At 37.9% G+C, this 14,497-nt stretch overlaps 1 protein-coding gene across 1 annotated transcript; it reads left to right on the top strand.

Annotated features, from left to right (window-relative positions):
* The first annotated feature begins 11,370 nt into the window (after nt 1-11,370).
* PGK2 (phosphoglycerate kinase 2) lies at nt 11,371-12,624 on the top strand. The gene has a single exon (XM_062187524.1). The coding sequence runs from the start codon at nt 11,371-11,373 to the stop codon at nt 12,622-12,624; it is 1,254 nt and encodes a 417-aa protein (XP_062043508.1).
* The last annotated feature ends 1,873 nt before the right edge of the window (nt 12,625-14,497 follow it).

Raw genomic sequence — 14,497 nt, 5'->3', positions numbered from 1 at the left:
CTTTTACGTGTGGATTTATTATATATATTTTTATATTTATATATTAATATAATGTATAATTAATATATAGTATATGAATAATATATTCATAATTAATAATTAATATATGAATAATATATTATGTATTAATATGATATATTATTTTTGTGAGTATTGGATAATCATTGCATTACTGAGATAAATACTACTAGATCATGTTGTATGCTCTTTATGGTGTAATGTTGGATTCAGTTTGCTAATATTTTGTTGAGAGTTTTTGCATCTAATTCCTTCAAAGATATTGGTCTGTAGTTCTCTTTTTGTGTTCTTTGTTATGTATTTTTAAAACTTAACAACACATTGAGCTATTCTCAGATTTGTGGTTGTAGAATATCAACTGGCATTTGATAGCTAGGTTGGAGAAGTTGTCTCCCGGTGAGGAGTCTATTTCAGCCCTCAGACCAGAAGTATGGTCCCACCCTCAACACCACTCTTTTGTCTGATGCTTTCTGGACAATACATCCTTGTGTGTACCTAATTATAACTTTCTAGTTGACATTATATTAGAATAAGTCTCATTTTGTTCACACTTCAAGTTCACTATCCCATTGAACTGTCACAATCCTTCCTGAAATTCTCTGCTTCCCTCAAATGTACTTTGAAAAATTACTTACATTTTAGTCTTAATTTTCCCATCAAATTTTTATTTATTTATTTATTTTTTGACAGGCAGAGTGGACAGTGAGAGAGAGAGAGAGACAGAGAGAAAGGTCTTCCTTTGCCGTTGGTTCACCCTCCAATGGCCACCGTGGCCAGCATGCTGCGGCCGGCGCTCTGCGCTGATCCGAAGGCAGGAGCCAGGTGCTTATCCTGGTCTCCCATGGGGTACAGGGCCCAAGCACGTGGGCCATCCTCCACTGCACTCCCGGGCCACAGCAGAGAGCTGGCCTGGAAGAGGGGCAACCAGGACAGAATCTGGTGCCCCAACTGGGACTAGAACCCAGTGTGCCGGCGCCGCAGGCGGAGGATTAGCCAATTGAGCCCCGGCGCTGGCCAAATTATTTGTTTTATTTGGTTCTTATTTCCCTTGTCTCTTTCCTTGCCTTCCTCTGTGTTGTTTGAACTTCTTTTTAGTTTTCAACTTTTGTTTTATTCTATTTTAAAAGAAATCAGACTATTAGCATAGCATGGAAAATAAAGTTTTGAAAAACAAAATGGAAATAATATAAAACATCATTAAGGATTCCATCTCAATTTATTTTGAATCTTTTCATGTATATCTCTCTGTAAAATTTTCTTAGTGGCTTCTCTAGGCATTAAAGTATACAGATACACACATATATATTTTTACAATTTAGAGATGACAGTGTTTCAACATTAAGTAGAGTACAGAAAGCTCCCTCTTGTGGAAATCCCTTTACCCCTCATCCTTTAAAACAATAATTGTGTTAGGTATTTCCTCTAAACACACTAAACACCATCTCAGATAGTGTTCCAAGATTTCTTTCAAAAACCAAATTTAACTTAAGAAAATAATGAAAACTTTAGTGTATTCTGTTACCTTTATTTTATTCATTTTGAAAGATTTATTTATTTATTTGAAAGGCAGAGTTACAGAGAGGCAGAGGCTGAGAGAGAAAGAGAGATATTTTTCATCCGCTGATTCACTCCCCAAGATGGCCGCAACAGCCACAGCTACCTCCATCCAAAACCAGGAGCCACGAGTTTCTTCCAGGTCTCCCACGCTGGTGCAGGGGCCCAAGCATTTGGGCCATCTTCTACTGTTTCCCAAGCCATAGCAGAGTGCTGGACTGGATGTAGAGCAGATGGGACTTGAACCGGAGCCCATATGTTATGCCAGCACTGCAGGAGGTGGCCTTATCCACTATACCATGGCGCCAGTCCCATATTTTTATTTATTTTAATATCCTTGTTTTTGGGCACCAGTGCTATGACATAGTAGGCTAAGCTTCTGTCTGCTGCACCAACATCTGACACAGTTCGTGTCCTGGCCACACTTTTGATAGAGCTCTCTGCTTACGGACTGGAAAAGCAGTAGAAGAAGCCCCAAGTGCTTGGGCCCTGGCTCCCATATGGGAGACCCAGAAGAAACTCCTGGCTCCTGGCTTCGGATCAGCCCAGCTCTGGCCATTGTGGACACTGGGGGAGTGAACCAGTGGATAGAAGACCTTTCTCTCTGTCTCTCTGTCTCTCTGTCTCTCTCTCTGATAACTCTGCCCCAAATAAATAAATACAAATCTTTTTTTAAAAGAATCCTTATTTCTTTTCTGATATTCCAGATCTTATTTATAGATAACTTCTTTTAGTCATTCTTTAAGGGTAAGTTTACTATCAATAAATTGTTATTGTTTTCCTTCATCTGAGAATGCCTTCATTCTTTTATCAAGAATATTTTCTCTGAGTATTGCCTATCAGGAGACACTTTTTTTCTATGAACACTGGAGAAATGTTGTGTTACTTCTGTCTGGCCTCTATGGTTCAGATGATAAACTTCTTGTCATTGATTTGATGTTCCCCTTTAATTAATGTGTCACCTTTCAATACTCTTTCTTTGTCATTATTTTTATGACATTTTGTTATGATGTGTCATGGACTGCTCACTGAAACCAGGACTGAGTGTATAGTCTCTTTATTCTGAGGGCTGGTATTGGGCAGGTGTTGTCAAAATGTTTTCTGTTCAATCACTCTTACCCTGTTATTTAGTTTGGAGAATGTACTAGTCTTAGTGATTTTTTGACATCTGTTACATGATGATCTTCCTGCTTCAGGGAAGGAGGTTGGAGAATTCTTTCTATATTTTATTGTCTGGTTCTGTTATTTTCTCAAATTCCAGAATGACATATTTCCAGGAATTTCCAACTATCCCACATAGTAATCAATGAATTTCACTTTGGCTAATATTTCAGTATTTTCTACACTTGATCTTAGCCAAAAGGCAGAGAAGTGATTCAGTATTTTCTAATACAATAAGAAAGGAAGATCAATGATTAAACCTAGTAAACAGATCTTACAAATAAGTTGAAAAATGATGTAAAAACTTGAAACACTTTTATATATAAGGAAACATTAAATATGTCTGATATTAATATGTATTCAAGAATATAAGTACTTTTTTTTTGCCATGTAGTTAGATAGTGAGAGAGAAAGAGAGAGAGAGTTATAGACAGTGAGAAAGAGGCAGAGAGAAAGGTCTTCCTTCCATTGATTCACTCCCCTAATGGCCACTACGGCCAGCACTGCGCTGATCCAAAGCCAGGGCCAGGTACTTCTTCCTGGTCTCTCATGCGGGTGCAGGGACCTAAGCACATGGGCCATCCTCCACTGCCCTGCCCTCCCAGGCCACAGCAGAGAGCTGGACTGGAAGAGGAGCAACTGGGACAGAATCCGGCGCTCTGACCGGGACTAGAACCCTGTGTGCCAATGCCACAAGTGGAGGATTAGCCTAGTGAGCCACGGCGCCGGCCTGCATTTACTTTCAAATAGTTTGCTTCCTTCAGAGCATGTTGTTCTAACCTCTTATTTTTTCTTTAATGCTGGAACTACTCAGATATATTCATATTTTGTAATATCAATATATGCATTAACTTGGTTACTTATGTCCCTAGGGATAAGATGAACTAAGCTGTAGTTTGTTCTTTATGTTTTTAGGGGTTGGAAGAAAAATATAAACACAGAGAGTGTTTAAATTTGCAATCAGCAGCCACTTATTCTATAACCTCTCTCCCAACAGGTAAACGTTTCTATCTCCTTGGAGACGTCTGTATATTAAAACCTGTTACTCCTGATTGGCTGCATCCTTTCTAAATGACAAGGGTAAGAAACTGTCAGACCTATGTATTCTTTCTTCTTGGTTAGTATTATTCCAACATTACCCCCATAATTGATAAAGTAGGAAAAATACATATTTGCAATATGTTGATAACTCTTTTCATGATCCTGTTGCAGGTATATCTTTCTTTTGTTGCTTAATTCTTTTTTTATTTTGTCTCTCCTTTTCTTGGCATTGTATTTGCTGAGTTCTGAAACCAAAATCCTAAGCACAAAAGGTACATAACCTTACAAATTTCATAAATTTGCATGTATTGTACCCTCACATTACTGTTCCTATTAATTAAGCAATATTTTTGCACACACTGGCCTGATCACAAAGAGGGGTGGGGGAGAGAGAGAGAGAGAAACATGAATCCTATATAGTAGCCATAACCCAGTAGGCAACCTTTCTCCTTGGGATTTGTATATGTTCAATCCAGGGTCCACTTATTTATGTAGCCTATAAAATGCAAGAACTAAACTATATTACAGTCATATAAAAATTCTATAGGTTTTATGGTTGCTAAAAGGACTGTCTAATGTCCAGACTCACTAGTAGCACATGCATGCATAGATAAGGAACACAGAATTGGCATCTATTGCTTGGGTGATTATCGATGTCTTGCCTGTTTGTTGGAAAGTATATTCCCCTGAGAAGTTTTCTATTAAACTGGCTTATCAGAATTGAATGTAATTATCCTGTGTAATAACTCCCCTCAAAATCTCTAGTTAAGTCTTGAGGCACAAAGAAACACATTGTGAATCTTTTTCTTTCTTTTACTTAGACCAAATGCAGATAACTTTCATTTCACCAAACTTACCCACTTCTACAGTATAGAAATTTGAAGATATTGAAAATTAACCAATTGAGTGTAATTAATTATGAAATATTACCAAATCTATAAAAAATTACAAAACAATTTTTGTACACAGACTACTCTCAGATATATTACAAGTATGTTTACACAGTGTCTCTGGAATTTTAAGTTTTTTATTAAAGATTTATTTATTTACTTAAGAGGCAGAGTTACTTGAGAGACAGAGAGAGGAGTAACAGAGAAAGATCGTCTATCTGCTGGTTCACTCCCCAAATAGCCACAATGGCAGTAGAGCTGGGCTAATCCAAAGCCAGGATCCTGGAGCTTCTTCTGGATCTCCCATGTGGGTTCAGGGTCCCAAGCTCTTGGGCCATCTTCTACTGCTCTCCCAGGTCAGCTGCACTGATCTGAAGCTAGGAGCCAGGACCTTCTTCCAGGTGCCCATATGGTATGCTGGCACTGCAGCTGGGGGCATTACCCACTACGCCTCTGTGCCAGCCCCCTGTATTATTATTTAAATTAGAAAATATTTTTCATTGCTACTGCTGGATGTATCATAACTATGATTTAGCAGCCTTAAAAAATCAAAGCAAGGGAGGACATTTGGTAGAATTTCACTGCTTGGGATGGATGCCACCATCCCACACTGGACTGCCTGGTTTCAACTCTGTGCCCTCATTCCTGATTCCAGCTTCCTGCTAATGAACACCTGGAAGGCATCTGGTGATAGCTCAAGTACTTGAGTCCCTGATACTATATTAGGTAGAAGCGTGGATGACTAGATGGAGGGACAAATATGATCATATGCAAACAAATACTATAGTTTAATATCTCTGTGTAGGCAAATCTATACATATTACTGTGTGAATTGTTCAGCTTTTTCTAAATTGATTCTGCATTGTGTGAAAAGTTATACAACATTATACTGCCCTTAATTTACATTTTAGAGTAAACCTAAGTACTCATGGAAATTTTTTAGGCTGCAAAAATTAGTATTTCACTGTTAGTATCAGTAGGGAGATTTATCAATTCATAAATGATTAAAATACTCTAAAAGAGATTTTTTTTTAAATATTTTTAATGATAGAGTTACAGAGAGAGGTCTTTCATCTGCTGGTTCACTCCCCAGATGGCCGCAATGGCCAGAGCTGTGCTGATCCGAAGCCAGGAGCCAGGCGCTTCTTCCAGGTTTCCCCTGCAGTTGCAAGGGCCCAAGGACTTGGGCCATCTTCTACTGCTATCCCAGGCCATAGCAGAGAGCTGGATCAGAAGAGGAGCAGCCCAGACTAGAACTGGCACCCATATGATATGCTGGCACTTCAGGCCAGGGCTTTAACCTGCTGAGCCACAGTGCCAGCCCCAAGATTGATTTATTTTTAAGTCACAAAGGTTAGTGACTAAAATGACTGACATCACTATTTATGACTGGTCATTTTAACAACCACAACTCTATATATCACACTGGAATATATATTTTATGTTCATTGTCAACAGAAATGTGAATTAAAAGTTGTTCTATATTATTCAAAGACATTCTCATAAAAATAATAATAGATTATACCCATAGGATGCATTGATTTTAAAGGACTTCTTTCATGTATCTAAATATAATAATTTCTAGTGACATTGTCTCATCTTGGAGTTCAACCAGTCACCATTATGGGGATGGGCTAGAGAAGCAGTTGGAGGAAATTTACATAGTGAAATCTGGAATCCAGTTCAAGAACAATAGCAGGATGTAGAGGTGGCTACATTGTGGACACAGATGAAAACTGGATTTCATTAATAAGACACCTCTGGTTGCTCTATCTGTAGAGTGATACAGTAGGCTAAGACTCCACCTGGTGTGCAGGCATGCTATATGGACACCAGCTCCTCCTCTTTTGATCTAGCTGGCCTGGGAAAGCAGTAGAAGATGGCCCAAGTGCAGAAGAACTCCTGGCTCCTGGCTTCAGATTGGCCCAGCTCTGGCCATTGCAGCCATTTGGAGGGTGAATCAGTGGATGGAAGATCTTTCTGTCTGTCTGTCTGTCTCTCTCTCTCTCTCTGTAACTCTACCTCCCAAATAAATGAATAAAATCTTAAAAAGCAAAAAGGGCTTATCAAGAAATAAACATTCGTTATTCATTATAAAGTCATAAATAAAATTCAGTTTCATATTAATATTCTCTTCATTTTGTGACAAATTTTAAGATAGTGTAGAGTATGTCCATATATTCTTTACCCACATTTAACTGATATTAATTTCTTAATACATGTATCAAAACCAGAAGTCAGTTATAGTTTCTTAGTTTCCTCTGATCTGTGATGACTTCTCAGTATTTCCTTATTTTTAAAATTTTTTTAACAATTTTTAAAAACAGTGTTCATGTATTTTCAATTTCCTGTTTGGCTTGTCTGATGCTTTCTCATGATTAGACTGGTATTATAGGTTTTTTGAGGAAAAATATCACAGGAATAAAGCATAATGACATCTATCAAATTTCTCCATTGTAAACTTGCTATTACTCACCTTTCCATACTCCATACTTATTTCTACATTCAAGTCCACTAGTCCACATTCACGCATTGGATTCATTAAGCTCCATGTCCAAGAGAGGAGAGTATCTACTGAACATATACATATTACTCAGAATTCCTCTCTAAGAAATATTTGCCCTTTCTCCATCATAATTATTTATATATGCATAAACTCAAGTGAATTGATTTCATACATTGGATAATAATTCAATGCATATTTGTTTTTGCTCAGGTTCTGAGAATTTTATTTCTTTGCTTTTCTTTACTACAATATACTCTGTACTCAACTTACTTTTCCTTTCCTAGTGTTAGAAAAAGGCATTTATCTAAGGATCTTTGTTCTTTTTTTTTTTTTTTGAGAATGCTTTTTAGAAATTAAAATGTGAACACAGGGTGTATCTTTTGTGACGGAGATGGCCCTGCTTCTACGTCCTCCTATAGAAAAACTGGGGAATATTTATTTGTACACAAATCACATTTTGATAAGCAGAATAACGGTCCACCAAAAATGACTGTGCCAGGTTCCCCAATAATTTGTGAATATATTACGGAACATAGCAAAAGAGACTTTGCAAATATAATTAAGGCACATAACTTAAATAGGAGGTTCACACTATTTAGCTAATTGGGGCCAACTCATCAAATGAGTCCTTAATAGAAATTTTACTCTGGCTGAAGGTAGAAGTTCGATGCAGCACATAGGAATGTCTAGGATTCCGTGTGTAAGGAGGAGTTCATGTACTGTTGCTGGCTCTGAGCTACCAATGCTCATATGCATGAGCCTGAGAGGGATTGTAACAGATTATTAACAGTTTTCAAAGAAGCAGGAGGCTCATTGCCATAAATGCAAGGAGTCTACTAAGTAAAATACAACCACCAACACATTGAGCTTAGTCTTATAAAAACTAGAGCAGAGAAACCAGACAGGTCAACCTGGACATCCAACCTACAGTGCTGTTTAAAAGCAAAATTGTGTGAAATTAAGTCACTAAATTGTGAAAATTTGCTACAGTAGTGACAGAAAGTTAGCACAAATGTATATGCACATATCTATAACTTTTTTCCATATCTAGGTCCACATATATGTTGAACCGAATGTGACTTCATACTGATATCTCCAGCTCTAACTCCAATTTGACTCAGTTCATTCTTATCTCCTTCGTTGCTTATCTGTAATTCTTTTGATGATAAGGTGAAACCTTTTTTTTATGACTTATCATTATTTATTTCTTTGTTTATCTCTAACATACATGTAAAGTAGTTTCATAGTTGTTGACTATATGCCTGTGATTAAAAATAAACTTTCATTAGGGTATTATATGTATGTAAAATTATTATCATCTATTATCATCATTAGCCTTACAAACTGGAAGCTTAATTTTTAAAATTAGCTGTCATCTTTTCTTTTTCCATTTCAACTACAGTGATATTTTTTATATTTTATGATACTTTTAGGTTAATCCCTAATATCCTCCTTCATTTTCTTTTCTAACATCCTGCATCGTTCTGTTTTTTAGATTTATTTATTTATTTGAGGCAGCATTGCAGAGAGAAGGAGAGACAGACAAATAAAGAGAGATTGTCCATCCATTGGTTCACTCCAATATATCTGCAAGAACCGAGGCTGGACCAGGCTGAAGCCAGGAGCTAGGAACTTCTGCGTCTCCCACATGGGTGCAGGGGTTCAAGGACTTAAGCCATTCTCTGCTACTTTCCCAAGAAGCAGAGAGCAGGGAGTAGAATCAGAGGTAGAGTAGCTGGGACTTGAACCAACACCTATGGGATGCCAGTGCTGCAGGCTGTGCCTTTAACCTGTTAAGCCACAGTGTCAGCCCCCAGATCATTCTTCAAATTTGCTCTGTATAAAGTGAAACTCCATAGACTTGAGTAAATGCATAGAATCTTGTAGCCTCCACTCCTATATCATGTAGAAATATTCTATCATATTAGAAATTCCCACATGGATCTTAATTATTCTTGACCACCTACTCTTCCCCAGCATCAAAAAATTATTGATATGTTTTCCATCTATTTAATTTTATCTTCTGGGGCAGACGCTGTGGCACAGCAGGTAAAGCTGCCACCTGTGGAGTCAGCGTCCCATATTGGCACTGCTTCAAGTCCTGCTGCTCCGCTTCTGTTCCAGCTCCCTGCTAATGGCCTGGGAAAGTAGCAGAGGATGGCCCAACCAAGTTCTTGGGCCCCTGCACACATGTGGGAGACCTGGAAGAAACTCCTGGCTCCTGGCTTCAGAGCAGCCTAGCTCTGGTCATTGCAGCCATTTAGGGAGTGAAACAGCGGATGGGAAACACCCCCCTCTCTCTCTCTCTAACTCTGCCATTCAAATAAATAAATAAATCTTTAAAAAAGAAAGAAAAGTTCATGGAAAAATAGAATTAAAAGATAAGCTCATTCAAAAATTATTATTAATTTTATCTGTTTTCAAATGTGGTATAAATGGAGTTACACATAATCTGCATGTATCTGTGCCTAGTTTCTTTCAGTTAACAATGCAATTTAAGTTTCATTCAGGAGATCTATGTAGTAAATAACTTGCTCATTTTTGTGTTAGAATATTCCATTACTTGAGTTATTAATTATCCATTCATAGATTGAAGGATATCCAAGTTTTGGTAATTCTGAATAAAGTTGCTCTAGACATTTGTATACAGAATTTTGAAGGAATATTGGTTTTTGATGTACTTAAACAAATGCACAGGAGTTAGGTTGATATGTCTACATTTACATTTATAAGAAATTTCAAAGCTGTCAAATTGTCCATGGCATATCTTATTCCCAACAGCAACAAATGAGAATTTATTACTGTACATCTTAGTGACACTTGTTATTGCAAATTTTAAAAAACCCCAGCCATTACAATAAGAGTGTAGTGAAATCATTATAAAAAATGCCTAAGAGTTGGGTTGCAGGTTTATGTGAAAACTTCATTGTAAGATTTTTAGAAACTGCAAAAGTGTTTCCTAAAGTGAGTTGACAATCTTACTTTACTACCAAAAATATATGAGGATTCCAATTTTTCTACATCTTTATCAATATCTGTGGTCTTTTTTATCATGAGAATCCTTGGGTTGTCTCAAATATATTTCTCTCAAAGTTCTTATGCTAACATATTTATAGTTCATCCAATTTATAAAATGGATTGAATGAAAAAATTGCCGAACCAGTTTTCATTACTAAACCTATCAACGACATACACTTTCATTTTCAAAAAAAAATAAAATCTTTCATTCTTGTTACAATAGACATATGTTACAATAGACATATTTATGAAAACTGTAACTTTTCAATACAATTTTAAGTTACATGGGTAGTAAAATAAAGAGATAAGAAAGAAAAGGAGGCTCTTTATCAATTTGTAGACTGAAAGAAACATCAGCCTCACTTTCCGTGTTTTTTTTACCGTTGCTCTTCACAATGATCTCTATGGAATTGTCCTGAAAAAGCCACAAGCATTCTTTTATGGTAGTCTGAGAATCGGAGAAACAGGGTAATGGAAATATGACATCATCTCAACCCCACTCTTAAAATATATCTAAAGGAAAAAGCTAAAAATCAAGATATGCCTTTAACAGAATTATTTTACACAAGGGAAAAAGGAAAGAAAAAGGAAAAAAAAAAAAAAAAAAAAAAACAGAACCAGACTGCTACTTTGAATAAACAAGGTTTGCAGACCCATTATTTCAGATTTTCTCCTTTATTTGGCACCACAGAGATTTTTACATATTGCTAAGATTTGATATGGGGGCATATTATACCAGTTTGTTGGTTTTTTGTTGTTTTGATTTGCTCGTTTTGTAAGAGGAAGAGTAACTGTCAAAAGGAATGTAGGAGAAAAGGCTCAGCAGAAAGCTCCGATCTCAGGACTGTTCTTTCTCTCGCATTTCTTCACCTTCCTAACTCGCCTCAAGACGGGGACCCTGCTCCACCGCTTCCCTTTCTCCCCTGACAGTTTGAATCTGTGCCTAGCAACATAGTCCAAATCCAGAGTGACAGGACCAATGACCAATCACAGGGCGGGATTTCATACCCCACTCTAAGACTGGCTGCCAGGGTGGAGATTTCCGGCCTAAAAGGAAGGGGCGGGACAAGAAAAAAGGCGTTAAAAAATCACCACCTCCCAGCCTCCCAGCCTCCCAGCAGCAGTAAAGTGGTCCTTCAGCATCGGGATCCAGGTGTCATCCTATGTCTTTGTGTTATCAAGATGTCTCTTTCTAAGAAGTTGACTTTGGACAAAGTAGATGTTAAAGGAAAGCGAGTCATCATGAGAGTAGACTACAACGTTCCCATGAAGAAGAACCAGATCACAAACAATCAGAGAATCAAGGCTTCCATCCCAAGCATCAAGTACTGCCTGGATAACGGAGCCAAGGCGGTGATTCTTATGAGTCATCTCGGCCGGCCTGACGGTATTCCAATGCCTGACAAATACTCTTTAGAGCCGGTTGCTAGTGAGCTCAAATCCTTGCTGGGCAAAGACGTTCTGTTCCTGAAAGACTGTGTAGGTTCCGAAGTGGAGAAAGCCTGTGCCAACCCAGCTCCTGGTTCAGTCATCTTGCTGGAGAATCTGCGCTTTCATGTGGAGGAGGAAGGGAAAGGCCAGGATGCTTCTGGGAAGAAGCTGAAAGCTGAACCACATGAAATAGAAGCTTTTCGGGCATCACTCTCCAAACTAGGTGATGTCTATGTCAATGATGCTTTTGGCACTGCGCACCGGGCGCACAGTTCCATGGTGGGAGTGAATCTACCTCAGAAGGCATCTGGATTCCTGATGAAAAAGGAGCTAGAGTACTTTGCCAAAGCCTTGGAGAACCCAGAGAGACCTTTTCTGGCGATACTTGGTGGGGCCAAAGTGGCAGACAAGATACAACTCATCAAAAATATGCTGGACAAGGTCAATGAGATGATTATTGGTGGTGGAATGGCTTTCACCTTCCTGAAGGTACTCAACAACATGGAGATTGGTGCTTCCCTGTTTGACGAAGAAGGAGCCAAGATTGTCAAAGATATCATGGCCAAAGCAGATAAAAATGGTGTAAAGATTACCTTTCCTGTTGACTTTGTCACTGCTGATAAGTTTGATGAAAATGCTAATGTTGGGCAAGCCACTGTGGCATCTGGCATACCTTCTGGTTGGATGGCTTTGGACTGTGGTCCTGAGAGCAGTAAGAGGTTTGCTCAAGTGGTGGCCCAAGCAAAGTTAATTGTTTGGAATGGACCAGTAGGAGTATTTGAATGGGACTCCTTTGCTACTGGAACCAAAGCCCTCATGGATGAAATTGTAAAAGCCACGTCCAAGGGCTGCATCACTGTTATAGGGGGTGGAGATACTGCTACTTGTTGTGCCAAATGGAACACTGAAGATAAAGTCAGCCATGTGAGCACTGGAGGGGGTGCCAGTCTAGAGCTTCTGGAAGGTAAAATCCTTCCTGGAGTAGAGGCCCTCAGCAACTTATAGTTGACACAATAGTCCTACCTCCTGTTTCCTGTCTACAGTCTTTAAGTTAACTTACTGCTTTTACATCTCAACTTTCATTAAAATCTACCCACATATTAAGACCCAGGTAATGATCAAGTCGTGGGCCATCAGGAACTCTTTACATCAACCAACAATGCATATTACTTCTGTTATGCACTTGTCTACTTTCTTCAAGATCTCCTTGGAATTTCACCATTGTGCTGCATAGGGAGGATGTATTCTTAACTTGCCTATTAAAGAAAGTGAATTGAGTGAACTGAATTCCTCTCTTTTTCTATTTTTAATTCAGCTATTTGAAAAATGGAAACAGGACAAAATCCAAGTTAGGGAAGGTGGGACAGAAGTTAACAAAAAATAGTAACAGTGCCCAAACTGAGGAAAATAATTACATATAAAAATACATGAATAATGAATACAGCTCTGCTAAGATGAAATGTATTACTAAACAAAAAGAAATAGAAATCAAGGATAGCTATTAAATCCAGGAAATTTTTTAAAAGGGAAAGATACTAAGAAAAAAGAATTATTTCTGTGTTGTGGATACACAAAAGTGAGTATACAAATATCTCTGTCAGAAATCAAATTCAAATTATAAATGAAGAAGAAATTGTTTCATTTTAAGCCATTTTATTAATAAATATGTAGCTGATAAAAACTAAAACAGTTTTTGAGACATAAAAATATTTGACTTGTTTAATAAATGAGAAAATAGAAATGGAAAAACTGTACAGAAAACTGCAAAAAAATAGAAAAATACTAAGAACTGTAGAAGAAACAGAAATATTTATTGAAAAAAATTTCCCCTAACTCTATAGACAAAGAACTGTTACAGAGCACTAACATCAATAAATTAAGTTTAAAAATGTACAAATTTTCTCAGATATAATGTCCAACATCCCCAGCAGTCCAAGATTACAAATTCAATAACCTGAATAATGGAGCATCAAATATAAATTTAATGCACTCAAAATTTCAACATTTTAAGGATAATATTAATAGTTGATAATTCCAGAGAAAAGGCAGAAGTTAAGGTATAGAATTACAAGCATGTAGGGGGGAAGAGAACCAAAATTTTTATTGTTAAAATGAGTTTATGGGACCGGCGCTGTGGTGCAGCGGGTTAACTCCTTGGCCTGAAGCACCAGCATCCCATATGGGCAGTGGTTCTAGTCCTGGCTGCTTCTCTTCCGATCCAGCTCTCTGCCATGGCCTGGGATAGCAGTAGAAGATGGCCCAAGTGGTTGGGCCCCTACACCCACGTGGGAGACCTGGAGGAAGCTCTTGGCTCCTGGCTTCAGAGCAGCCTAGCTCTGGTCATTGCAGCCAGTTGGGGAGTGAACCAGCGGATGGAAGACCTCTCTCTCTCTGCCTCTACTCTCTCTGTGTAACTCTGAATTTCAAATAAATAAATAAATCTTTTTAAAAAATGAGATTAAAGCATATTGCTATCTTACAAAAAAGTGCAGGACAAAAAGATGAGCTATCATGTCATCTAGGAGATGAACCCAGTAGAATGAATCTGCTGTAATGCACAAATGGGTTCAGCCTGTGTGTGAGGTGTCTGAGGTTTTTTTACTGTGTAGCCAACCTAAAGGCGAAATCTTGTGAGACAATTTTTTCAAATAAATGACCCCAAATTTTCACTTATTCCATTAGCTGTTAGTCACATGTTGAGACTGATTTTGTGAGGAAGGCTTGGAATGCATTCTTTCTAGCTGGCTATCTTGAACCCAATTAAAAATCAAGCTAAACCCAACTAAAAAATTCAACTAAAAGGAAGTTTGAGGAAATAAGCCCTTAGGGAATATTAATGATTTCTGTTAGACTATCACTTACTCTGAGCACCCAAATA

Source organism: Lepus europaeus, chromosome 3, assembly GCF_033115175.1.
Source record: "Lepus europaeus isolate LE1 chromosome 3, mLepTim1.pri, whole genome shotgun sequence".
NCBI lineage: Eukaryota > Metazoa > Chordata > Mammalia > Lagomorpha > Leporidae > Lepus > Lepus europaeus.
Note: the sequence above shows the minus strand (reverse complement) of the source record. Positions and strands in the feature narration are given on the sequence as shown.

What these genes read in the sequence shown, in the direction of transcription:
- PGK2 (XM_062187524.1), top strand. Translation starts at nt 11,371, where the DNA reads ATGTCTCTTTCTAAGAAGTTGACTTTGGACAAAGTAGATGTTAAAGGA.